This window comes from Sus scrofa, chromosome 12 (assembly GCF_054392235.1).
Source record: "Sus scrofa isolate SSC_HxYL_T2T_F1_AM1 chromosome 12, Sscrofa_HxYL_maternal_Yorkshire_Landrace_v2.0, whole genome shotgun sequence".
NCBI classification, from domain to species: domain Eukaryota; kingdom Metazoa; phylum Chordata; class Mammalia; order Artiodactyla; family Suidae; genus Sus; species Sus scrofa.
In genome coordinates this window covers 4753400-4779924 of record NC_139394.1, presented here as the reverse complement: position 1 = coordinate 4779924, position 26525 = coordinate 4753400, and the positions used below count along the sequence as shown (strand labels likewise).

Sequence of the window (26525 nt, the reverse complement as noted above, 5' to 3'; positions counted from 1 at the left end):
GGAGGAGGGCCGGATGGATGGACGACAAGAGCCGGTGGCCACTGCGGGCAGTTGGAGCTCAGGGAACTCTGGGAAAAGATATGGAACATGCCAGAGGGTCCCCCCGGAGGACGGGATGGGTGTCTTTCTATTCCTCGAGGGCTGCTTTGGGGGGGTGAATTCCCTGACACTGTTGTCTTGCTCCTGGATGTTCAGCTGTATCCCCACAGCCAGGAAAAAAGCCTCAAAAAAGCCTCAAAAAAGCCTCGGGCAGCGCTGCATGTATTCTCAGTGATCTGCCTCCGGGCGTCGCGAGGTGAGCTCCTGGTGGTGGGGGGACAGGGCGAGACACCAGCGCCTCTGCCACAGGCGGGTGGTAACTATAGAACAACCACAACCACCTGCTGTGAGGTGCTGAGCAGTCGGCTCTCATTGACATGCACGCACAGGCTCAGTGCAGGAAGCCCCCAGTGAGGCAGGCTGTAAACCGATTTACAGCCCAGGACACCGAGGCATGGGGAGGTGGTACCTGATGTTGCATGACTGGGGATTCACAAGTTTCCTCTGAAAATCTGCAGCAGGGCGAGCAAGCAGGCTGGTGTACACTGAGCCTTGCTGCACACAAAGGGCCAACAAAGGGCGAACGGGCTCTGAAAGGAAGGGGCAGCTGTGGTCCGGCTCAGTGTCTTCCACTGTCTGCCCCAAACCCCTCAGCTTGGCTTGAGCCTGCACCGGCCAGAGGCGCGTCCCCCGGCCGGTCTCAGAGCCCACGCGCAAGGGGGCAGTGCCCGGAGGGGTGGGGACTACCCTTTCCCACCTTCGGAATTCTGGCTTCCAGCCGAGAGAAGGCCACCTCCCCAGATAAGCCACGCCACACATGGCTGAGCTTTTCGGGGAGACCCCCATCTTCTCCCCTCCCCTTTGGCCCAAAATGTCAACCAGCTGCCAATGTGACTCCCCCACGCCCGCAACTCACTTGAAAGATGCACATAAAGAGAGGGGCCACTTCAGGCCTGGGCGTAGATGCGGCTTTCGCCCTCACAGCCAAGCCTTCAGTAACTGCCCGAGTGTGTGACAGATGCAGGGGCCCGGCAGAGGCCCCCTCCCTCCGATATCTCCTTGGCCAGCCTGCCGTGGTGCCCAAATTTCCCATCTCCATTTGTCACTCTTCAGCATAGGGACCTGGCCAGCACGTCCTTGTTCAATGCAAATTCGCTCCCTCGCTGGAGTAACACATTAATCCGCCAACACCAATTCATCATCGTTTTTCCCATTAGCGGAGAGCAGGGCGATGAGCTAATGAAACATGGGACAGGTGAATTTTGATCGAGAAGGAGCAGGAAAAGCAGAACGTGAGTCACTGCTGGGGAGAAATGGACAGGAGGTGGGGGGAGGCAGGCCGGGCAAGCAGCAGAGGGGCTGGGGGCGGGGGGCCTAGGTGGACTGGACAAGGGCTGGGCGGCCCAGAATAAAGGTTTTCTCCTGGAGTTCCCGCTGTGGCTCAGTGGGTTGAGAACCTCACTCATATCCATGAGGATGTGAGTTCCATCCCTGGGCTCGCTCGGGGGGTCAAGGACCTGGCGTTGCTGAGAGCTGCAGCGTAGGGTGGAGATGTGGCTCGGATCTGGTGTTGCTGTGGCGGTGGTGTAGGCTGGCAGTTGTAGCTCTGATGTGACCTCCTAGCCTGGGAACTTCCATATGCTGCAGGTGCAGCCCTAAAAAGACAAAAAGGAGGTTTTCTCCTCTGGAAAGTTCTCATGTCATCCATATCATTTCACACATGGCCAGAGGCCTGGAGCTCTTCCCAGCTGGGCCTCCCATGTCTGTGCCTGGTCAGGCGTGTCCAGCAAGGGCTCTTCCTGCCTGAGCTGCCCGCTCACATCCAGGCCTGGCTCTGGGAGCTGCTCACAGGGACCTCTGCCCCCTCCCCTGCAATAGTAGACACCTCTCCAGAGTCAAGAAGCAGATGGGGGCTGGGGTTGGGGAGGAGGGGGGGTGCATTCTTTACAGAGTTGGAAGGGGCCCAAGTGAACCTGGGGCCACTCTCATTTCATAGCAGAGAAACCAGGGCCAGGGAGTCCCCCTGACTTGTACGTGTTCCTGGCTGGTTCATAGAGGGTCTGAGATGAGACCCCTCAGAGCGCGCTCCTGCTTCTCGGCTGCTTCTCGGTGGACAAGCCTGTGTCACAGGCCAACTTTGAACTCAGTAAGCGAAGGGGAGCAGCTGCAGTTTCTGTCCAGAGAGAGCCAGCGGATGGGCGAGGGCTGCGAAGCGACATCATTGTGGGTGCGAAGGGGCCGGTGCAGAAACCCACTGCGGCAGCCAGCCGAGGCAGCGGTAGTGGCCAGAGGGAGGGCCCTGGCCCCGGGCAGAAGTGGGAGTCTCCTCCCAGCGCCGACCTCCTTTGTGCTCAGCAGGAGCCCGAGCCGCCGGAGGCCCACAGAGCTGGTGGCACCCGGATGCTTCGGAAAGCGGCGCCCGAGAAGTTGGAAGGTTGGAGGGAGACGCAGGGCCCCCGCCCCTCGGTCCCCGGAGCCCCGCCCCGGGCCGGGAGAGCGCGCTGCTGGGACGTGGCCACGAGGTGGCGCCAGCGCGCCGAGGAAGCGCCGCGGCCGCTCCTCGGCCGCCCCAGCCGCTGCTCCGCCGCCTCCTCCGAGGAAACAATGCGGCGCCTCCGGGCGTAACGCGGTGCGGGCCGGACGCCGGACACCTGGGCGCGGGCAGCCGAGCGAGCGGGCGGCAGGGCGGGCGCCGGGCTCTCTCGCCCGGAGCCATGGGCGCGGCGCGGCGCGGGGTGGAGGATCGGCGCGGCCCGGAGGCGCGGGGGGCCGGGGCGCGGGCCCGGGGCCGCCTCTAGCCGGCACCGAGGGCGCGGGCCCGGGGATGAGGGCGCCCGCGGCGGGGAGCCCGTCTGCGCGCCGCGGCGCCGTCCCGCCCAGCGAGCGAGCCCGAGCAGGCAGACGCGCGGCCGGCGGTCTGGGGGCGCGCCGTCTCCCGGCCCCCAAGATGTGAAGCGGGGAGGGCGGAGACGCAGAGACGGCCCGGCCGGGCGCCCTCGCTGCCCTCCGGCAGCCGCGCCGCTCCCCTACCCCTGCCCGCCGAGGCCGAGCCGACCCCGACCTCGCTCCGATCCGGCTCCGGCCCGCAGCGGGTTCGCGGCCCGGACGCGGCGGGAGCAGGGCCCGGGACGGTGCGTCTGGCCTCGCCCGCGGCTCCTCGCCCAGACAAGTTTGAACAATGATCACAGTCAACCCCGATGGGAAGATAATGGTCAGAAGATGCCTGGTCACCCTGAGACCTTTTCGGTAAAGTTCTCTCCCGGTTGGCGCCGGGAGGTCTTTTTCTCCGAAGGGGTGCGGGTAGGGGCGAGTGCGGTCAGTCCCGGCCGGGGTGCCTGTCCCGGGAGCAGAGGGGGCGGTTCGTGCCTGAGCCCTTGGCGGCGGCCAGCGGGGCAGGGGAAGGGATGGAGCTGGGGCTCCGGGTCGCCTGGGGAGCGTGTGTGATCCTGGGACGTGGACCGAGTTTGGTCTAGGTTGGAGAAGACTCGGGGTGCGAAGGTGGGAATGGGGGCAGACAGCAGCCGCGTTGTGGTCCTGGGACCGGGAAGTCGCAGCAGCAGCCAGGGCGCCCCTTCCCTGCCCCTCGGGGTCCTTCGCCCCTCACCCCACCCCCCGATGGCCCCACTCCCGCGGCAAAGTTAGCGCTCAGCGCGGGGCGGCACCCCACCCGGCGGGCGCGTGGAGCCCCGAGTCGGCCCGCCCACCCCCTGCCTGTGCCTTGACCTCTACCCCAGCCTCCTGCCGGCACCCTTCTCTCTTGGCGGGGTGCGGGCCTATCGCCAAAGGGAGGGCCCCCGAAATTGGGGCAGGGGCCCTCTCTGCTGGGAATTCGATCCGCTCTCGCGGGCCTCGGAGAGGCTGGGGCAGGGGCGGCGCTGTGGCTGCAAGGGCGGAGAGAGCAGCGGAGGCAGGAGGGGCGCGAAGACCGACCCCCACCCCCACCCCCACCCCAACCTCAGCGGTCAAGGCCAGCAGGACTGTGGCCTCTTGCGGATGGCTGGGCTCTGCTGGTCCCACCCCCGGGCAGCTCTCACCCCTCCCCAACACTGTCATAGCCCGGCCTGTAGCTGGGGTTGGGGAGGGGGCGCTAAGGGAGGGGTGCCCAGCAGGGTGGGATTGCCTCCTCGCCCAGGGGCTGGTCAGCCGAGAGGGAGTAGCCAGCCAGAGAAGGTGGGGGGGGACTCACTCTGGACCTGGCCACAGGTGGGGTCCCAGCGCTATAGTTGAAGAGACAGCCTCTAGGCTGGACCACCACTGTCTGGAGGATGGGGGGGGACAGAAGGGCTGGGGTTCCCCCAGGGTAGAGCCTTGGGCAGGTGACTGGGTGTCAGGACAACCTCCCCCACCCAACATTCCCCTGGAAAGCAGGTTGGAAGCTATTGTCTCTGAAAAGGGCCTTGTTCCTCCTGGGAAATCCTGAAATTCCTGCCCACCCAGACGGGCGAGGGGGTCCTCGGCCAGTGTCTCTTACCCAGTGTTGACCCCTCCCTTAAGGCCATGGGAAGCTCAGACGCTGACCCCAGCTCGGCTGGGCATTCCGCTGCACGATTGGAGGTGGTGGCTGAGAGCCAGGACCATGGACAGCGCCAGGTCCATAGCGGGTTCTCCCTCTGGATCCTGGGGGTGGGGGGGCTTCTTAAGGCTCTTGCCTGAAGGCAGAATTCAGAGGTGGGGTTGCATAGGCTCCCCTCCCTGCCAGGTTATCCCTGGGCCGCCCAGAGAGCACAGCCAGCAGTGAGGTCGCCAAGTCCCCTTCCGATGGGGGTCCGTAGAGCCTGCAGCTTTATCTCCCTACTTGTCAATCCTCAAGGGCAAACTAGGAGCCCTTTCCTCGCCGGCTTTCCCAGAGCCTCTGGCTCGGCCGTATTCCTTGGTTGCTTCTCGAATGTTGTCTGAGTGGATACATGGTTGGACGAAACCATTTTAACTTGAAGCTACGATAAATGGCCCCGGGATTGGGGGTCTGGCAGAGAGGCAGGTGAGGTATTTGGGGGCTTCAGGTCCTGGGCTGAAGGCCTAGGTTCCTTTCTCACAGGAGGTCTTTGGACGCTGGCTGCCCAGGTCCCCGGTTCTGAATACAGAGCTGGGGAAGGGAAGCGAGGGTGGGGACAAGACGTTCGAAGCGCTCCATCCTTGTCCCCAGGCTGGGAGGACAAACTGCTGCTTCCTCCCAAGATCTTCCTGGGGGAGGGACCATGCTCCTGCTCCACTGTCCCTCTGGCTGCTGGCCTGAGGCCAGCTTGACTTTGTCTTGGGGATCCAGGGAGGGGTCCCGGGAGCTGAGGGAGCAGTGTTCCCCTGTGGCGTCTTGCCTGTCGTCTCCTGGGGGAAGCTTCCAGGGCCATCTCTGCTTTGGGGTTCTGCCCCCTTCGCTCTGCCATACCCTCTAACAGCTGCCTTTAAACACAGATTGGGGATTTGGCTGTGCTTTTATTTTCTTCCGCAATTATGTGTTTTCTTTAATGGACCAAATTTTAATTAAATACGGCTCTGCCAGTTTCAAATAATGAAGATTAAAATGCATAAAGCAAGTCTTGCGTAGAGATACAAACACATATGGGGTTAGTGGATGGAGGTGGGTGGGTGGGGGGCAGGAGGGCTGAGGTCTCTGGCATGGCTGGTGGGGCTCCCCCTGGTGCATCCGGCTACACAGGAGATGAGTCGCCCAGACCTGGGCGAGGGGGTGGCTCCCCTTTCAGCCCTGCCAGCTCATCAAGTCCTCTGATGGAGTCAAGGTCCCAGCCTCCACCTCTGGCTACCTCAAGGCTGTGCTGGCTCAGAATCTAGAATGAAAGAGGCAGGGCCCCAGGGCCAGACTTGGGGGTGGCTTCCCTGCTGGCCCCCTGAGGCCACCTTAAGTGCCTGGCACTTGGCAAGTCATCAAACCCTAGGGGGTGAAGGAATAAGCAGTCATGCTTTGGCCACCTCCCGCACACACCCATGTGACACCTCGTGTGCAGGCTCACTCTGACCTGTCCATGGTGCAGTCCTTCGTGTGCCTGCCTGAAGAGGTGCGTTAGGTACAGAGGTGTCCACATGGACCTGCCCCCCCTAGGTCTTACTATCTGGTAGTGACAGTGGCACTCCCCCACCCCCGCCCTGAACATGACAAGGATGTGTTCCAGCAAACTCGAGCACTGGTTGTAGCAGCAGGGCCTGTGTATTCAAGGGCTGCGGGGCCCAGGTGATTGATGGGATCCAGGTGGGTTTCATCTGGACCAATTCCTTGCCCTCTGGCTGGCATCGGGTCCCGCTGTTTCCATCTATACCAGTGGATCTCAAACCTGAGCATGTATCACGTTTACCTGGAGAGCTTGTTAAAACACACTGCTTGGAGTTCCTGACTTGGTGCAGCGGAAACGAATCCGACTAGGAACCCTGACGTTGTTGGTTTGATCCCTGGCTTCACTCAGTGGGTTAAAGATCCGGCATTGCTGTGAGCTGTGGTGTAGGTCGCAGATGTGGCTTGGATCCTGCGTTGTTGTGGCTGTGGTGTAGTCCGGTGGCTACAGCTCTGATTTGATCCCTAGCCTGGGAACCTCCATATGCTGCAGGTGTGGCCCTAAAAAGAAAACAAAAAACAAAAAACAAAAAAAACAACTCACACTGCTTGCCCCACTCCCAGAGTGTGTGATTCTGTAAGCCTGGGACTGGGGCCTAAGAATTAGCATTTCTAATAGTTCCAAGGTGATGCTGATGCTGCTGGTCTGGGGACCACGCTCTGAGGACTCTGCTGTCAGTCTGTCTGAAGGCCAGAGCTTGCCTGGCCTTATACCCACGTGTGCATCATTGTCTCGCATGGTTTCACAGGTGGCTCATGGCCCCTTTCTTGCAGCTCTCTTTGTCCAGTGGTGATGGGAGAGTTCCTGGTCCAGGGGCTCAGCCTGGATCTTGTCTCCATCCACCCCTCCATCCCTGCCTCACTCATTCGTAGGGAGCCCTTACAGGTTAGGGATGCGTGTGCTGACCTATTCCTGACTCCCCCTGTTGCTCTCCGCAGGCTTTTTGTCCTGGGCATCGGCTTCTTCTCACTCTGCTTCCTGATGACGTCTCTGGGAGGCCAGTTCTCAGCCCGGCGCCCGGGGGACTCCCCCTTTACCATCCGCACTGAAGGTAATTTGGCGGGAAAGGGGGGGTGGGAAAGGGGTGCAGGAGTTGGGGGTCAGAGGAGAGGGAAGGCTTTGAGCCCAACCCTGCGAGAGGCTTTCCGGCGTCCGTGCCAGGCCGCCTCACTGGTGGATGTGTGGATGGAGGGGCCTTACACACTGCTTTGGCTTTTGTCCTGGCTGTGGTCCTCAGGCTTCTTCTGACCTAGATTCTTAGGCCAGGAAGGTCCTGGGATCCGGGTCTCCTGGGCATCAGAAGAGGCTGCCCATGTGCTTCTCTGGTGGGGAGGTTTGTGCGCCTCCGAATTTCTTTTTGAGACACGTACATTCTGCAGCTTCAGCCCAGGCTGTAGCCACAGCACTGGGGAGGAGACAGACCAGGCCGTGGGCTCACGTGTCTTATCTCCAGGCTCTCTGCTCTTTCGTCGTGGCCCACACGACGCTTAGGAGGCCGTGAAGTGGAGGTTCAGGGCTGTGGGGACCAGACAGACCTAATTTGTATCCTGGTGCATCATCTACCTGCTGTGTGCCACTGGCCAAGTCCCTAACTCACCTGGAGAGATAGGAAGTAGTGACCGTTTCAGGGCTGGATGACTGAGCTCCCATGGCCTGGGGCGGGGGTGGGGCGATGGCCCGGGAGACCCCCTCCCGGACGTGGGTCCTGCCCCCTCCGCCTCCCCAAGGGAGGGTGGAGAGCAGTACAGAGAGTCCTGATGAGTGTGTCGCAGGGCAGGGAGTCTCCTGGTAACCATGGCGAGGAAGGAACACAGTGGGAGACTGGGGCAGAGGGGCTTTCTGGGACAGCGCAGTCGCAGGGGCAGCTCGGGAGAGGTCTCTGCTTGAAGTCCACATCTCAAACTCCCAGGGCTCCTCTGTCTGGCCCCCCTTTTCCCAACGATGGATTAAAGCCTTAGTAGGATGGGCTGTCGTTGAGGGTGCTGCTCTGAGGGGCACTTACGCTGCCATCTGGTGTCTCCTCATTAGATTCATGCCTTTGGTTTAACACGCACTTCTTTAAACTTGCAAAAGCGCCCAGCAGGAATTTCACATGGATTAGTCATTCGAGCCTGCATGTAAATGAATTTATCCCATCCCTGACTCACAGAGGTTCTCCGATTCCTTCTCTGCTAAGAGGGGATAAGGAGACCCCCTTCCCCAGGACTGACACGAGGAGGCGGGAAGATAACACACAAAGGGTCTCAAGCAGCATCTGGCCAACAGCGCGAGCTCTGCGAATATTCCTGGATGCGTTGAGTCTGAGAAGGGGGCACTGCCCCCCGGGATGTTTAGAGGCCTGCACCAGGATCTCTAGCGGGCGAATCCTGGGGGTTGCAGTGGAGGAGCAAATGGGGAAGTTGTGCCCATGAGGGGGCAGCTTCAGGAGGGATGGGGGAGGTGGAGTGCGGGGGATGGGTGCAGGGCGATGCCACCCGTGGAAGCGGGGTCGTGTCCATCCGGGTGGGCTGCTGCAGGGGGCTTGAGCAAGCTGGACCTCCAGAAACGTCAGGGCTCCAGACGCTGGGAATCAAGGGCTGGGGGAGAAGGGGGTGTGTGGATGGACTCTGGTTTTGTCCAGATATCTTCCTGTGCAGGTGGGGGCCCCGTCCTGGTAGGGCTGAGCCCAGTGCCCTGAGAGGACCAGGGGCTTCCGTGCTCTGCGCGGTCTACTTTGCCCGGCAGAGGGAGAAGGGGTCCAACTGCAGCCTAGATCTTGTGTCTAAGGGGTGGCAGAGCCATAGAGGGAAGAGGACTTGCCCAGGGCCCTGCGATTAGACTAGAGATGCGTGGGTTTGTGTGTGTGTGCGCGCTCGCGCATGCACGCGCATCCGCTCGCCCAGCAGCCCCGACTGAGAGAGACACCGCCTGCTCCATCCCCAAAGTGCCTCTAGGCCTCCGTCCACTCATCGCTTCCCCAAGCAGCCTGATTTCCGAGCACAGAGGAGCGTTGCCTGGTTTTCGGACTTTATCGAAGCAGAATCACAGGGCGGGTGTTCTGCGTGAGCCTTTTTTCTCTCGATCTTCTGTTTGTGAGATTCATCCGCCTCAGGGTGTGTGGGTGCAGACGGGCACTGCTGGGCAGTGTCCATTGTGTGAACACGTCGCAGTATATTTATCCCTCCATCCTGGGCAGACATTGGGCTGTTTCTGGTTTGGGGCTTTTGTGAACTGTGCTGGATACACGTAGGCATTTCTCCGCGCGCACCTGGAGATGGCGTTGCCAGGTCTCCGGTATGCTGTGACATCAGCTCTCAGAGCAAGTGTGTCCAAGTCTTTTCACATCTGCCAGACCTCTGGGCTGGAAGCTGAGGCCCTGGAATATGGAAGTAAAGGCTTCGGAATTTCCCGTTGTGGCTCAAGGGGTTAAGAACCCCGTGCAGTGTCCCTGAGGATGTGGGTTGGATCGATTCCTGGCCTTGTTCAGTGGGTTACGGATCCAGCGTTGGCACAGCTTCGGCATAGGCTGCAGATGTGGCTCGGATCCAGTGTTGCTGTGGCTGTGGTATGGGTCTGCAGCTGCAGCTCTGATTTGACCCCTAGCCTGGGAACCTCCATATGCTGTAGATGAGGCTGTAAAAAGAAATGAAAAGAAAAGAAAAGCCGGGGGGAGGAGCTGGACAGGGAGGGAGGCCCCTGAGAACCCCAGGGAACTGACCCCAGTTTGGTTCACATTGGGTCTCACTGTCCCCCCCCCATTTCTTTTTTTTCCCTTCATTTAACATTTTTTTAAATTGAATTATATTTGATTTGCAATATTGTCGTAATTTCTGCTGTAGAGCAAAATGATTCAATTATACATATACACATATCCATTCTTTTTTGGATTATTTTCCCCCCGTGTAGGTTGTCATGGAGCACTGAGTAGTGTTCCCTGTGCTATACAGCAGGTCCCAGCACCCCCCCACCTCAAATTTTTTCATGCCCTTGGACTAAGTTGATTTGCTTAGACCCAAAGCAGAGGCTTGGAAGAGCCACTATGGGTTTAAAATCCTGATCCTTCAAGAAATACCCCTCAAATGACACCCCCACCCCAGGCCTGGGGCAGCCCTGCAGAAGCCAGCATTTCTACCTAGGATGGGGCTGGAAGTGGGGTGCAGTTGTGAGGGGGTCTGGGCAGGAGCACTGAATGCCAAGCACTAGTCCCCGAGGGGAACTCCCACTGGGGAGGATGCTGGAGGTCATGGTGGGGGTTGGGTTGTTTTTTTTGGGGAGGGGGCTCCTTGCAGCCCCAAGGCAGAGCTAGGAGAAGGAAACCCACTAAGAATTAGGGGGGAACATTAGAAAAAAAATTAAGAATGAAAAGTCTTTCATTGATCAATAAAACCATCTGAACACAAATGGGGAAATAACCTCTCCTCGCTTGTCAAGCCTGGGAGGGGAGTGGGTTCCCCCATGGACGTGGCTGGGGTGGGGGGGCAGGGAGAAGGCTCTTCTCTAAAAGGAGGAGAACCTTCCACAGCCTCTCACGGATGGTGGTCCCCCTGGGGAGGTTCTGAGTTTCATGATGAGGTTCTCTGGTTTGGGGGTGAAAACGCGGCAGGTGTCTCATTCTCTCTTCTGCACACTCGTCTTGGGAGTCAGGGCGGAGGGGGCGGAGGGGTCTGAGGGCAGAGTCCTGACCAAGAAGCGAAGCCAGGAGGACTGTAATCTAGTTCATTCCCTGGTGCTGCTGTCGGGCCCGGCTCGGGCCTGGAGGGAGGATTTTTGGGGGTGGGCTCCCTGCCCAGGCCTCCGTCCCCACCCTGTCTGGCCTCCCTGCCTCCTGCCTCCGCCCCCCTCTCCTGTCCTAAGAGGGACTTGCTTCCCTCCTAGCGCTGGGGGTCTTCAAGTCGTGTCTGAGGCCTCCTTTCCAACGTTGCCACAGATTCTGGGGCGCCTTCTGATCCCGGCTCTGTCTTGCCTTAAAGACCGAGGCCGGCCTTGAAGAGGTCGGAGGCTGTCTCTGGGGAGAGGCCTGCAGGCTGGAGGTCCTTGTTCGGGCCGCATGAGTTGGCCCTGAGGTTCCCCCGTGACCTCTCAGCCCCCCACCAGGATGGAACCTGGGGAACATCAGAGAAATACCTCCTTCCTCTGTGTTTGCCTCCGAAGGGGCGCTTCTTCTCAGAGGCTGGCGAGGGATGAGTGGGCCAGTGCCTGCCCTTGTCACCCACGCTGCCCAGGGCGCGGAGCTGCCTTGGGCTCAGGTGGATTCCGGGGCGGCCACGTGCAGAGAGACACACAGCTGCACAGACGTGATCCCGCGAGTGCCACAAAGTCTGTTCTCTCTGCCAAGGTCACGGCTCCTTCAGGCTCCCGGAAGCAGTGGGAGAGGGTGGGGGTGGGGACACGGGGTTGGGGGGACAAGGGCGGACAGTGGAGGGAAACAGCGCACTGGGGAGGGGGTGGGGCCAGCTGGTGAAGAAATGCCCATCGCCCACGAGGTCAGGGGGTGGTGAAGAAATGCCCATCGCCCACGAGGTCAGGGCCCTGGTGCCCTCTGCATTTTCATTCTCATGGAAATGGAGGGACTGGGCTGAGTCCTGACGTGTGTCCTTGGGGCCTCACATTAAAGACATCTCAATTTAGCCAAGCAGAGAGCAGCCATGAGGTGACTTGGGGCAAGCCGGCGTCGGGAGCCTGCTGTGCTGATGGGCCCACTGGCGGTGGCCTCCAGGCAGCGCCTCAGGTGGGAGGGGCTGCCTGCGACAGGCCGTGCGTGGCCTGCTCCCCCGCACCCTCTTGTCCAGGGCAGAAAATGTGCTTAGAGCCCTGGGCTCCTCGGGAGGTGATGGGGTGGGGGTGTCTCCTGAGGTCCTGCACCATCTGACTCGGTGACATGGTGGGAGCCGCCCCTGAGCCCCGGGTGCTGGGGGGTGTCTCGTGGCCTTCCTCCAGTCTGATGGAGGGGGACTTAGACCCACTGAGAGGGGTCTGTCTCCGTAGCCCCAGGCTGTGAGCCCCTGGTCTTCTGGGGTCACTCTTTCTGTTGACATTATTTTTGCGGTTTTTTTTTTTTGTCTTTTTAGGGCCGTACCTGCAGCATATGGAGGTTCCCAGGCTAGGGGTCCAATCGGAGCTGCAGCTGCCGGCCTACACCACAGCCATAGCAATGCGGGATCCAAGCTGCATTTGTGACCTGCACCACAACTCACGGCCACGCGGGATCCTTAACCCACTCAGCAAGGCCTGGGATCGAACCTGCGTCCTCATGGATGCTCGTTGGGTTCGTTACCACTGAGCCGTGATGGGAACTCCATTTTTTTGGTTGCCTCTTGACATTTTTTTTGGACTACACCCTTGGCATGTGGAAGTTCCCAGGCCAGGAATTGAACCTGCGCCACGGCGGTGATCCGAGTCGTTGCAATGACAGTGCCAGATCCTTAACCTGCTGCACCACAAAGGACCTCTGCTGACATTTTTAAAGAATTGGCTTAACCCGTCGGAAGGGCCGTCCAGACCCCAGCCATCTCCAGATGGCATGGGGGCCTGTGTTTCCCGGGTCACGCCTTGTCCCATCTCCAGAACTGTCCTGCTCTGGGCTCCCCCTCCTGCCTCCTCTGTGTCAGCCCCCCAGACCCCCTGCCCCGGGGTGGGGTCTCCGCTCAGCACAGCAAGCAGATGGCACGTCCCTCTCACACCCCTGCCTTTCAGAGCCCCCCAAAGGTCATCCCCCATGGCTGCAGAAGTGCTTCCCTGACTCTGCCTGGCTGTCCCCTGCCTGGCCGTCCTGCCCTGTCCCCGGGCCTTGTCCTCTCTGCCATCCCCCAGGCTGAGCCGGGAAAGTCCAGCTTCCCTACGTTAATATGCACAGTCATTTAGCGCGCTCTGTCTCGGGGCTCGGGCTCCGAGCATCTAGACCTGGCTCAGGCCCACCCAGGGGTTTAGTACAACAGACAGAGCTCCTCTCTAAGGAGAGTCTGCAGGCTTTTGTAGAATCGCTTCTTTCCTTTCCCTTTATCCTAATCTCTGGAGGCAACTGGGGGAAGAGCCGGCATGGAAACCCCAGGCTGTGGACCCGAGGGGCTCTGGAAGTCAGACCCTAGCATTTTAGGAGGGACGCCGAGGCCCAGAGAACAAGTGTGACATCTCCTCCCCCCGCATCAGGGTCGGACAGAGCAGGGATGACGTCATCAAGGCTTCCTGATTGCCACTGTGCCCTGTCCCAGGCCGCCTTGCTGCCCCCAGGCTTGGCCCAGCTCTGTCTGGCTCCAGGGGCCTCTGCTGCTCTAGGCCTGGTCTCTGCAGTTACTGGCTCCACCAGTTATTTTGCAGCCTGTGAAATGGGACTAGGGGTGTGTGTTGGGGGGGGGGCTTCGGCAGTGAGGTCCCGGGAAGAGTGTGGGCAGTGAGCTCAGAGGGGTGAAGGAGGCTTGGGACAAGCCCGAGCAGTGTGACAGGGCAGGTGCCAGGCCTGTGGCATTGTGGGGAACGCAGCGCCAGCCTGGGGGCGGGGGGGCAGTGCCGCGTCTCAGCATCGCTGGCACACAGTGTGGTCCAGTCGGGCCTGGGTGCACGGCTGGGGGGCTTCGGTTAACAGCTCTGGCAGGGGAGTCTAGCCGTGGTCTCACTCTCCTTTCTCCTCCTCTTTTGCTTCGTCTCCTCCCATGCCCACAGCATGTGAAGGTTCCCAGGCCAGGGCTCAAACCGAGGCGCTGGATCCTTAGCCCACTGCACCCCCAGGGAACTCCTCACTCTGTTTCACTCATCTCACTCCTTTGGGGAAGGGGCCACCCTGAGTTAGGAGCAACCCCAGGACATCCATCAGGTGACCTGCAACACTGGGGGGGGGGTCCCTCTGGAGCTGTGCAAAGCAGCGGCCAGGTCAAAGCATCTGATGTGTGCCCATTTTTCCAGCAGAACTGATGGGAACGCCCCTCTTGTTTTATTCTGTGCTCCGAGCCCTGGTTGAAAGCCAGGTGTTGTGCTTGGATGATGGGCTTGGGTAGGGGTCTCAAGGTGAGAGTAATTTTGAGTCCACGGTCGCCCCCAACTCTGTGGAGCTGAAAGAGGGAGGGAACCCCAGATATCTTGCTTGATTGACTCGCTGGGGCTGCGAGCGAGTGGGAGGGGCCGAGTGGCAGGAGCGATCTCAGTTTGCTTCATTTCACACTATGGTGAAATTTCCTGCTTCCAACTGAAAAATCCGCCAGTTTCTGGGAGGGGAAAGTGGGAGGGCCAAGAGCCCTTCCAGCTCCTCGGAGGGGAGGGGCTGGCATCAGTGTTTCCTTCGTTTTTTCTGATGCCCATTTTCTCCAACCCCGCGTCTCTCCTCTTCCTCCGCTCTCCCCGCCCTTGCCCCCGCCGGGGGCATTCTTGCCCCACTTTTCCTCCCTGGCTCCCAGGAGCCTGCAGCCCCTCCCTGCTCTGGATTTGCCCCCTGACCCAGAGTGAGCCCCACTCCCAGCCCCCAACTCTCCACGGCCTCCCTCTGACCTCGGGCTGCTTCGACTGGCAGGGGACCCCAGCCAGGAGATGACTTGGTGTGACAAAGTGGCGGCAGCCGCTGAAACAGGCCTGGAGCCAGGGGATCTGGGGGACGAGCAGAGCAGAAATGTCACAGGCAGTCATGTTCATGTGCAGCCTTGGTGAGCCCCCCTCCTTGGCTGAGCCCCAAGCACAGGGCAGAGACCAGCCCCCTCAGTCCCTCTGCCCCCTGTTTCTCCCCCTCCGTCTCTCTCTCTGGTTCCGAATGGCCTGCTGTCTTCTTCCCCTGCCCCTCCTGGCACCTTGACATTGGGCTGCGGACAGGGCCTGATTATTGCCTTGAGTTGGGGCCACTGAAGCTGAGAGTGTTCCCATGATCCCCTTTGGTACAGGGGTTGGTGGCAGAGGCAGGTGAGAGCCCAGGTGTTCACCTCCAGCCCCTCTTACCCCCGCCCCCGGGCCCCCGCCCTTTCTCCCCTGAGAAGCGGGTTCTGTTGGCGCTCACACCCTCAGCTCTCACGATTCCCGCTCACACGCCGGAGCCGGCTCTGGCGCGCCACGGCAGGAGGAGAGTGCCAGAACCTGGCCATCCCTCAAGCAGTGGCTGGTGCCCCCTCACCCACCAGGGGCAGAACCCTGAGGCCGGTTCTACACCTGCTGGTTTCCCCAGGTCACTGGCGCCCCCTCTCTGGTTCTTTCCCCTTCCCCGTGTCACCCTGCACTCCCCAGCCCGGCTTCCTTTCGCCTCCCAAATAACCGCTTGCCTTCAAACCCTTACCTTGGGATCTGCTTCTGGGGAACCCCACCTAAGACGCCCCCTGCCCCCTGGCAGCCTGGGGTCCCCACAGACTCAGCTCATTTGTTAAGAGTGACTCAGAGCCTGGTCCCCTGGGGTTTGCAGGAAGCCGGGCTGGGGATCGCCGTGCCTGGAACCCAGTACCTCTGGATGGTTTGGAGGGACTGCTTGAAACCATCACAAGATTTAATTAAACGGGAAGACAGGGCTGCTCTCTCACACTGGCACCTGCACTGCGAATGATTAGACAGGAATCATGGAAGCCTCGGGCTGGTTAATGGGACCTTGGTTGAAGCGCCTCATTTTCATTTAATTCTATTCTTCGCAAGGTCTCCCAGCCCCTCAGCCCTGGAGGTGATCTTCAGGAACCCAAACACCAGCTTGAGAGTCAGGACAAAGTCACAGGGGTTTTCTAGAGTGGGGTCTGGGGCTGTCAGGGGGGAAGGCATGCAGCCGGGGCTCTGAACCCCTTGCACCTGGGCTCGGAGCCTCTCCTGTCCAAGCCACGTGGGGAGCAAGCAGAGGGCAGGGTCTGGGCCCCGTGCCCCAGGGCTTTGACTCAGCAGGTCTAGACTGGCGCCGGGAATCCAGACTTGAACAGCCTGGCCAGGAGGTTCAGCTGTGAGTGGATGGCTGACCAGACTTTGAGGACCCCTGATCCACAAGTTCTGTCTGGAGCTTGGTGTTGGGGGTCGGGCAGGTTCCTGTCCCACTAGTGGGCCTTCCCTGCCGTCTCGCAGACCTGGAATTATGTCTGAAGCCTGATTTTGCAGGTGACAAGACCCGAGGCCCAGAGAGGTTCAAAGATTATCCCAAGGTCACACAGCGGGAAAGGAGCAGGGTTGGCCCGGGGCTCTCTGGATTCCTGTCCTGCAGGGGTGAGGGGTGGGGCCGGCTCCCCTCCTGACCCCTCCTCTTCCTGGGAAGATGGGCGTGGGGCTGAGGTCTGGGCCTCTCAGGCTCAGAGAACCAGGCCGTGGGTCTCAGGTGGCCTCCGGGCTGTTTGGGCTGCTTCTGACTGCGCCCACGTTCTGCCTGCAGTGTTGGGGGGGCCGGAGTCCCGGGGTGTCCTCCGCAAGATGAGTGACCTGCTGGAGCTGATGGTGAAGCGCATGGACACGCTGGCCAGGCTGGAGAACAGCAGCGAGCTGCACCGGGCTGCTGGGGACGGGCGCTTCGCCGTGGACAGGTGAGGGGGACCCGGGAGGGAGCGGGGCTCCCGGAGTCGGGGAGGAGGGGTACCCCGCCCTGTGCTGGGCCGGAGGGGCGGCCTCAAAGTGCACTTTATCCACACACGTGCGCAGTCGATGCGTAGTGTGTGGTTTTTACACATCGTCCCTAAGTGGCTCCCCATTGCACCTGCCTTTCTCACGCGCTGTGACGCTGTTGAGCGCCGTCTGTGCTAATGGGCACCTGTTGAGATGCACATGGACGTGATGGCCGCAGGGGTGGTCTGTCCTCCTGCCACAGGGACCTGGGTCATCCCGGCAGGCACTTTCTGCTTTATTCATTCTAAATAGGCCACTACCGGGGCCAGAATGTGCAGAGTTTCCCAAGAGTTGGTGCCGCAGCTCTGCGTGCCTCTGGATGTCCCCAGGAACCCAGGTGGTGGGTCTCAGGTGTGGGGCTCTCCTGGCCCCCAGGGAATGAGGGAGTGGGCATGAAGTTGGGCCTGTCCCAGCTGGGAGTCCTGGCCACCAGCCTGGGCTGTGGAAGGAGGGGGCTCGGACTCCAACCACCCCAGGGAGACAAGCGGCCCTCGCCCTTTTAGATATTGGCGTTTGCGGTGAGATGGAGTTGCTCCGTGTGTTCGAACTGCTGAAAAATTAGTGTGAAACCCACACTCTTACCCAATCTGGGAAAAGCTCTCACTGGGCCAGCGTGATTTGCTGAAAGTGTGCCACTGCCAAAAACTATGTTTGAAGTCCACACTTTTGGACAACTTGCGGAAGAGCAGACCTCAGCCAGCGTGTGGATGTGAAGCCAGAGCTCAGGTGTTTCTGAAGTTGGGTGTTGAGCAAACCAAAGAGAGGGTCAGTGCTGCGTCCTGGGCATTGAGGGGCCCTGAGGAAGGGGCCTATGTTCGAGGGGCTCCACGAGGTGGGGCGTGAAGCACAGTGCGCGCCCCCCCTTGGTCTGGTGGGGGAATCCTTTGCCCCTCAGGCTGCCTGGGCCGGACTGCTGGCCATGAGTCCCACGTCCAACAGGCCTTCGGGTGGAATGTTCTGGATGCCCAGTTGGGTCAGCCGATGTCGGCATCCCTATTTACCGAAAGCTCACCTTACTGCGTTCCCTCTGTGGTCTGGTCGGTGCCATAACCACCTTACGGGGGGTTAATCCCCATTGCTTAGAGGAGGAAACTGAGGCCCAGAGATGTTCAGGAACTTGCTCAAAGTTGCACAGCTCTCAGCTAGGTCCAGAGCCCCCCTTCTCACCACTGTGCTCTTGACGGCCAGTCATTAAATACATGGCTACATGGAAGTTCATTTTTGTCCTTTTTTTTTTTAGGGCCGCACCCACAGCTTATGGTGGTTCCCAGGCTAGGGGTCCAATCGGCGCTGTAGCCGCTGGCCTACACCACAGCCCCAGCAATGCCAAATCCGAGCCACGTTTACAACCTACACCACAGCTCACGGCAACGCCGGATCCTTAACCCACTGATTGAGGCCAGGGATCGAACCTGCATCCTCATGGATACAAGCCAGGTTCATTTCAGCTGAGCTAAGACGGGAACTCCATTTTTTTGTATATCCCTTTTCAAGACTTTTCATATCAATTAATTCACAACTTGGGGAAAAAATCCTTTAGTATCTACCTTTCCAAAACAAAAAATTAGAGCCAAGACTGATTGCTCTGAATTTTTGTTTTGGAGAATGTAGGCACTAATTTTAATTTGAACTCCTGGAGCCTGGAGTTAAATGCAGCAGTGGCCGTAGGGGGGCCACCACCGTGCCTGGGTCCTGGGGGAGCTCTTTCTTGTGGGACGTTGGGGCTCCTGGGTGGGCCGCAAGGCTGTGTGGTGGGGCCCTGGTTACGTGTTCTCATACCCTCCAGGGACTAAGCATCTGAGAGAAGGAGCGAAAGATCTATCTGCTCAAGAAATCTGTCTTGGCAGCTACAGGCGCCGGGGATGCAGTGATGAGTCTTGACCTCATTCCCTGGGGGAAGACAGACAGTGACTGAGAAAAAGAAAGAAATGCGATCCTGGCAGATACTGGCTCTGAAGGATGAGGGAGTGGGTGCTGGGGAAGGGGCAGTTCAAACAGGGTGGTCCAGCAAGCCCTTCCGAGGGGGTGATGTGTGAGCTGCATTCTGAATGGCAGGGAGGAGCCAGCCACGTGAGGAGCTGGGAGGAGAGAATTTGAGGGAGGGAGAGCAGCAGGTGCAAAGGCCCTGGGGTGGGAGCGAGCTGGGAGTGTTGGGGAAAAGGAACCAATGTGAAGGCCAGCCAGGCAGAGCCCAGTGGGGGCTGGGAGAGGTCAGCGGGCAGGTGGCGTGGGGCTTTGTCAGCTATGGTAAGTGGAGTTGGAACATAAGGTGGTCGCTGTGGGAAGTCTCTGGCTTAGCAGAGGAGGTGGAGGGGGCAAGAGGGGAACCCAGAGGGGCCAGAGGCAGAGACAGGGAGATGGAGGCACGGCTGCTTGGCTCCCCTGGACGGCTCCCGAGGCCATTTCTACCCCTTGGGCACGGGTCTTCCTCTCCTTGCCGCCGCTGTATCCCCTCTGCTGTATTCAGCCCCTTGCCCCGCCCCCACCCCTTCCACTTTCCCGGCTGCCCCCAGCTATGTGCCCACCAGTCTGGGCCACAGATCCAGCCTCTGTCCGCAGAGCTGTTTCCCTGGGTGAGGACGGAGGCCAAGCAGTGGGCAGCAGAGCTGTGGGCAGCAGGTGCGCCTCAGCTCCCGACCTGCCTTCTCAGGCTGGGAATTCTCCTGCTGGCACATGCAGTGTCTCTCTGCCTCCTCCCGGCCCTGGCCTTCCCTCCCTCGCCTGCTCTGCCCTTCGTCTCCTCCGGAGGAGAGAGGGGAGCGTGCACCACCTCCCAGCTCCATCCCAGGAAATAGCAACAATCCATCATGACCAGCGGAGCCCATCAAACCCCACAGGCAGAGCCATAAATTTCAGGGACACGGTTGCTTCTGGTTTTGGGGAGAGAAATGGTGGGTGTGTCCAGGGCACGCTGAGGCCTCGCGATCGCTTCCCTCCTGCACAAACACCGCAGCCCCCTCCCCACCCTCTCCCCACCAAGGTTGTCCAGCCTGGAGCTGGCAGCCCAGGATCCTGCAGGCACTGCCATGTTTCCAGCCCTTGGTTTTCTCACTTTGAAATGATCTGTGGCTTAAAAAGAACAACCTCTACTGCCTTCCTTCTGACCTTCCAGAAGCTTCTGGGCTGTCTCCTACGCATGGCTGGTATGTCCGCAGGGAAAGCAAATGTGCCTTTGTTTTTTAGTCTAGGAAAACATAATTAGGGATTATTTGCAGATTTGTTGCACACGGTGTCATATTATCTATCCTAAAACCAAAGAGTGGGGATCTCCTAAGGCTTCTGTGCAGTAGCAAAGCCAGCCGGAATTGGAGCCCGTCTGCATTCGAGCCAATCTGTATTCACTGAGTGCTTATCGTGTGTGGAGTCTGGGCTCTGTCAGGAGTGGGTGGGGAAGACCCAGGAGACAGGTCAGAGCTCTGTCCTCAAAGAATGTCCCACCCTCTCAGGGAAAAGAACCAACACCCTATCCCTGTGCAGAAGAGACAGCAGAAAGGAAGGCACATCAGAACCCTTGTCCGAGGGCAAAGGTTTTTTTCAACTTTTTTAAGCTTTATTTAAAAACTCAAAAATGCTTCCAGGAGTCCCCGCTGTGGTTCAGCAGGTTAAGAACCCGACTAGTATCCATGAGGACTCAGGTTCGATCCCTGATCTTGCTCAGTGGGTTAAGGATCCAGCATTGCAGCAAGCTACAGCATAGGTTGCAGATGCGGCTCGGATCCCGAGTTGCTGTGGCTCTGGCATAGGCCGGTAGCTGCAGCTCCAATTGGACCCCTAGCCTGGGAACTTCCACATGCCATGGGTGCAGCCCTAAAAAGCAAAAAACAAAACAAAACAAAAACGTTTCTAAAGGCGTTCCCTGGTGGCTCAGCAGGTTAAGGATCCGGCGTTGTCACTCCTGTGCTTTGGGTCACTGCTGTGGCACAGATTTGATCCCTGGCCTGGGAACTTCTGCATGCCATGGGCACAGCCAAAAAAAAAAAGCATCCCTGTGCTGGTGGAGTCATGCTGGGAGAGCAGTCCTCCCTGGGGTCTCTTTGTGAACTTGGGGAGCAGGGTAGGAGATACGCCACCTGTTCAGATGACTTTGAGCTCAATTTAAAAAGAACTGCCCACTTCTGTCAGGCCTTGTGCTGGGCTCAGCCCCTGGATTTGCCTTTCTTACTTTTTCTTTTTTCTTTTTTATGGCCACACCTGTGGCATATGGAAATTCTCAAGCTAGGAGCCAAATTGGAGCTGTGACTGCAGGCCTACGCCATAGCTTGGGGCAATGCCGGATCCTTAACCCCCTGAGCAAGGCCAGGGATCGAACCTACATCCTCACAGACACTATGTCAGGTTCTCAACCTGCTGAGCCGCAACTGGCGCTCCTGTCCCTTCCTAACAGGGCAGATCTGGGCATTGTCCAGCTCCTGGGCTGGGGAGGGGCTGGACTGGTGGGGTGGGGTTGGCAGCTGCATAAATTCAATGCAGGTGAATTCAAATTCAATGTCAAGTGTGACATCCATGTGACAGGGTTCAACATCCCCAACAAAGACAGAGCTTCTCAACATCCAATGATATGCCGTCTGCAAGACAGGCCTAAAACCAAACAACTCAGAAATGAAAAGAAACATATCTAGAACACAGCAACGGGAAGAAAGTTTGAATGACAATATTTATACCAAACAAAGCAGAATTTGAGGCAGAAGAACATTTAACAGGACAAAGAATTCAACCTCACGAATAATAAAAATCCCACCCTCAAGAAACAGTTTAACCAATCAGACTGGCAAATATGACTTCATTGCTAAGTCTCGGATTATTGAGGGCACAGCCAAATGCACACAGTACTTTTAAGATACTTAAAAGACAGTAGGACAGGCCTTCCTATTCTGGCTCAGCAGGTTAAAAACCCAGCACAGTTTCTGTGAGGATGTGGTTTGATCCTTGGCCTCGCTCCATGGGTTAAGGATCAGGCATTGCCACGAGCTGCAGTGTAGGTCACAGACACGCCTAGGATCTGGCATTGCTGTGGCTGTGGTGTAGGCCGGCAGCCGCAGCTCCGATTCTCGACCCCTAGCCTGGGAACCTCCATATACCGCAGGCACGGTAGTTTAAAAAAAAAAAAAAAAAAGGCAATAGGATAATAGGAAGAGTCAATACAGTATGGATATGCATGAGGGAATAGAGTGTGACACTCTCTCTCCATATATATATATAAAACTACAACTCCATAACCATATATATATTTGGCCATGCCTGCAGCATGCGGAAGTTCCCAGACCAGGGATCAGATCCGCACCATAGCAGTGACAATGCAGATCTTTAACCCACTGAACCGCCAGGGAACTCCTAAAAATGTATTTAACCTCCCCCCTTATTTTTTGTCTTTTCTAGGGCTGAACCCATGGCATATGGAGGTTCCCAGGCTAGGGGTCCAATTGGAGCTGCAGCTGCTGGCCTCCACCACAACCACAGCAACACGGGATCTGAGCCTCGTCTGCAACCTACACTGCAGCTCACAGCAACACCGGATCCTTCACCCACTGATCGAGGCCAGGGATCGAACCAGCAACCTCATGGTTCCTAGTCGGATTCATTAACCACTGAGCCATGACAGGAACTCCTAAAAAACCTTTAATGAATGACAGGGCATTCATTATGCAGTCTCAGTGAAAGAGGCAAGATACAAGATGTACACAGCAGAATCTCAAATAAAATAAACCTATGAGATGTGAAAAAAGAAATTCTCCAGGAGAAGCCTGGGCCCTGGGGTGGGGGTAGGGCTTTGCCGCTCTCACGGGGCACCAGGCCCTTCCCCAAGTGACAAAACCACAGATAGTCCAACTCCAGCTCTGTCCCTGTCAATGGTGGGGCCACCTCTACTTTGCTGCTGTGAATATGTGTGTGTGTGTGTGTGTGTGTGTGTGTGTGTGTGTGTGTTTCGTGGTACAGGAGAGAGGAGCCCACTCTGCTCCCACTGGGAAGGGGCAGCCAGGTCCCTGGGCATCTGTTGGGAGCATCAGGGCCTCTGGGTGGGACGGGGGAGGGGCTGAAGCAGAGGAGCAGAGCAGTGGAAGTGCAAGGAAGGCTGGGCACGGGGGTGGGGTCTCCTGTGTCCCGCGTGGTGTGTGTGAGAGCTGAACGGACAGACAGAGAGATGGACCGACCTAGAGGGAACACACCTCCTGTCTGCGGTGCTCGTGTTTCTGGCGTGGTGTTTGCGTCTTGGTACATCTGTCTGCGGGGCCCCTCTGAGCGGGAGTCTCTGTGTTTTAAAAGGAAAGCGATCCATTTCATGATAAAATAACAACTCCCAGCAAGCACGCTGGCCAGCTGCGCAGAAATCAATACCTCATTAATTGAATGCAACCCTCATAAATCACGGGAGGAACTCAACATTAAACCTCCTTCCCCAGGCTTCCTGGCGAGCTCCCCCTGGGGGCCAGGGGAGTGAGGATTGGAATCGGTGATGGGCTCATGGGGCTGGGAGAAGAAGCCTCGAGGTGGCCTTTCGGGGACCTGCCCTGATGGGAGGTGATGCCTGGAGCTGGTGTCCTCGGGGAGGGGGCAGCCTCTGGCTGCCAACTGGAGCCAGAGTTCGCTGTTTGGCCCTGGCTGCTGGCCACTGGCCCCCGCCCCTGGGGGTGGATGGAGCAGAATAAGATCCTGGGGCCAGTGTGTGGCCTGTCGTCTTGGTTGCTGCTTCAGGAGGCCTTGGCCAAAGCTCAGAGGCTGGCTGGCTCCAGGAAGCCACTTGTGCCCGAGCGGGAGGGACTGGTGGCTCGTCTGAGTGTGAACGATGCTCAGACAGGGCTTCGAGGATTTAGAGACCTATGAATACTTAGAATACCCCAGGGTGGGTCTTTGGGGGTGAGGAGTGGGGTGGGCAGGTGACCAGGGGTCTGGCTTGGCCCTCTTTTACTTAGCAAGTCAGAAGGGATCAGTTGCGGGGAATGCCTGGTACTTCGTGTGTGTGCAGAAAATGCCCACAGGCCCAGGGCTCAGCCTTCAAGCTTAGTATTTACTGACTGTGCAAATGCGGCGGGAAGGAGCAGGCTGGCACAGGACACCGTGTCTGCGTCTCTGCTCTGTCCCCAGTCTGCAGTGCAACCTTGGGAAATCATTTTATCCTCTCCGGGCCAGGTTCAGAGCTGACTAAAGCAGCAGTAGTAATAATTAATGATGATAATAATAAGAGCGGCCACCCCCTAGTGGGTACATATTATGAACTTGACCTTGGCCAGTGGCCCAATAAGAGAGCAGCCTCTTCTGGTCCGTGATTGACAGATCTGAGGGATCTGGGCTCAGACAGGAAAAGCACTGCCCGAGTCTTCTAGTCTGGCTTGTCTGCACTGCCTGGTGGTGCTGAGAGCCCGACGGCCAGGTGACTGCCATGCTTGTGGCGGGGGGTGGGGGTTGGGGGGGGATCTTTACCCAGCTGGAAGGGGTAGTGGGACCCTTCAGGCTGGCTTGATAGTACAGAATGTCCCCGGCTTTTCTGTCCCTGCCTGGCACTTACAGATTACGTGTTGGGGCTGGAGAACCTCATTCCTCTTACTGGGGTGCCCGTGGGACCCCTCCCAGCCTGGCTTCCTCTGCTCTAAGAGTAGGAGCTCCTGCTGAGGCAGGTTTGGCCCAGGCACTTACAGACTCCTGCACCTGGAGGACAGCACCAGGCTGATGCGGTCACATTTGGGGAGGGGGACAGAGTTTAACCTATAGCAAAATTATGACCACGTTGGCATAAAGATATATTAACATTGCCTGTTAAAGCATCTTCTTTGACCTGCAACGTTTTTTTCCTGATGTTTGAGGAATTGAAACAGTGGGCCCTGGCACAGCATCTCCTGGGGCCAGCCCTGCCGCCACCCCGACCCCACAGTGACAACACCGTCAGCTCAGGCAGCTGCGCCCCGTCTCCCCCGTCAATGCCCCCTTTTCTTTTCCCCCGGAAGCATTTCCCAGGTCATAGATTTGCTGCTGTTTGAAGTCACACGACATCTACTGTTATTGTCATTTTGAAAAAAGCTTCCCAGGGAGAGAAGCCTAATCATATATTATTTGAAAATAGAAAGTGCTGTGCAAATGCTAAGTCCAGTATAATAATAGCAATGCAAGTAATTCTGCTTTGAACACGTTGAACTTGTTAAACCAGACAGATGCCATCTGTACTATTTTAAAGCCCGGGCTGGTGATATGTTTTATGCAAAAAAAAAAAAAATGCTTATCATATGAAAATTGCTGACCCTTTCAAAAGTAAAGTGCTTTGCTCTGGAGTTAGACTTAGGAGGCTTCCTCTTGGGGATGGAGTGACCACTGAGGGTAGGTGGCAAAAGCATCTCAAGCATGTATTGAATGCCTACTGTATATGGATTACTTGACAGCCTAATCCTTATCATTAATCACTCCGCAAGGTCGTTGAGGTTATTCAGATTTGACATGAGCTGACCGACCCCAGGGTTCAGAGAGGTTAGGTAACTTGCCCGAGGTCACACAGCTCTCCAGTGGAGCCAGGGTTTGAATCCAGGACCTCTGACTCCAAGATCCATTCTCATTCCAATAACACGGAAAGTCATCGACCTAGGCGTATGCGGGTCTTGGTTCTTCATCTCCCATGGAAATAGCAGCAGAATGAAGGTGAGGCTTCTGCAAGAGGAGGACGGGTTAGAGAGAAGACGTTCCTGACAGCAGGAAGGCAGGAGAACCTGGGCTTTCTTTTTGTAGTGGATGAAAAACCATTTGCCCTCAATTCTGCAGGTGGTGCTTGTATTAGGCTCCTACGGCTGCTGTAAAATATAACCACAAACCAGGTGCCTTAAAACAACAGGAATTTATCTTCTCTCGATGCTGGAGGCTGGAGGGCCTCAATCCAGGTATCCGTAAGTCCTCCTTCCTTCTGGAGACTCTAGAGAACGAGCCTTCCCTGCGTTTCCCAGGGTCTGGTGGCTTCAGGTGCCCCTGGCTTGTGGGCACGCCGCTCCAGTCCCTGCCTCCGTCGTCACATGGTCTTCTAAGGATACGGATAACTGAACCCAGGGCCACCCTCCTTCTGGATGAGCTCATCCTGATGTCATCTGCAGTGACCCTATTTCCAAATAAGGTCCCATGCTGAGGTTCCAGGTAGATGTGAATTTTGGGGGGACACTGTCCAGCCTGACACAGTGATGGAGCCCTGGGCATGTGGCCTGTGCTGGGCAGGGCCAGGCTGTACCACCGAGAGCACATCCCTGTCCTTGGGGACTCAGGACTCCTGTGGGTCTGCCTCTTGCAACCACACCACAGGCGTGGGGGTGCTCAGAGGGGTGACCCGATGCCCCCAGGATGGATAGAGTAGAGCCTGGAAGGAGAGGTGCCTTCAGGAAGGCGCGAAGTGAGGTGGGATCCCTTCCAAGTCTCCAGGGACCCGGCTGGACCTCTGGCTGGTCCCTGACAGGGGTTGCTTGAAGTCGAGGGGTACCCAGTCCTTCTCAGCCCGGAAGCACCTCCCGTGGGCCCCGGCTGCCCCGGCTCTGGGCCAGTGCTGACTCAGCGACCAATCAGGTCCAGCCTTCCGCACTGTGGCTGCCTCCTTTCATCCCTAAATACGCCTTCCAGGGAGTTCCCGTGCGGCTCAGTGCGTTAATGATCCAGCACTGTCACTGCAGTGGCTCAGGTCGCTGCTCTGGCGTGGGTTGGCTCCCTGGCCCAGGAACTTCTGCATGCAGGGGGGTGTGGCCAGTTGGTCATCAGTCGTTCCCCCTGGGGAGAGCAGGGGCCATCCAGTGCCTGTAGGTCATGGGGAAAGCGGTTCCTCGGCCCTCACTCGGAACTTCTTAGAGTCCAGTGGAGGCCAAGGTTGTCTCGTTCCCTCTCTGCTCTAACCCACGAGCCGTCGCCCCCAAAAGGGTGGAAACCGGTTCGTATAATTTTAGCCGCTACAGTGGTTGTGGCCCT

At 58.2% G+C, this 26525-nt stretch overlaps 1 protein-coding gene across 3 annotated transcripts in view; it reads left to right on the top strand.

The window, feature by feature from the left end:
- Positions 1 to 2634: 2634 nt before the first annotated feature.
- MGAT5B (alpha-1,6-mannosylglycoprotein 6-beta-N-acetylglucosaminyltransferase B) overlaps positions 2635 to 26525 on the top strand; it is a 74965-nt gene continuing 51074 nt past the window's right edge. The window contains exons 1-4 of one of the 3 annotated variants that reach the window (XM_084983645.1): positions 2635 to 2668; positions 3129 to 3285; positions 7040 to 7152; positions 16384 to 16531. In XM_084983645.1, the coding sequence (XP_084839771.1) occupies positions 3218 to 3285; positions 7040 to 7152; positions 16384 to 16531 (329 nt within the window). In that variant the 5' untranslated portion in view covers positions 2635 to 2668; positions 3129 to 3217. Of the gene's footprint in view, positions 2758 to 2988; positions 3286 to 7039; positions 7153 to 16383; positions 16532 to 26525 lie in introns of those variants that run through there. The other 2 variants (XM_021066557.2, XM_021066556.2) reach the window with 2 other exon arrangements.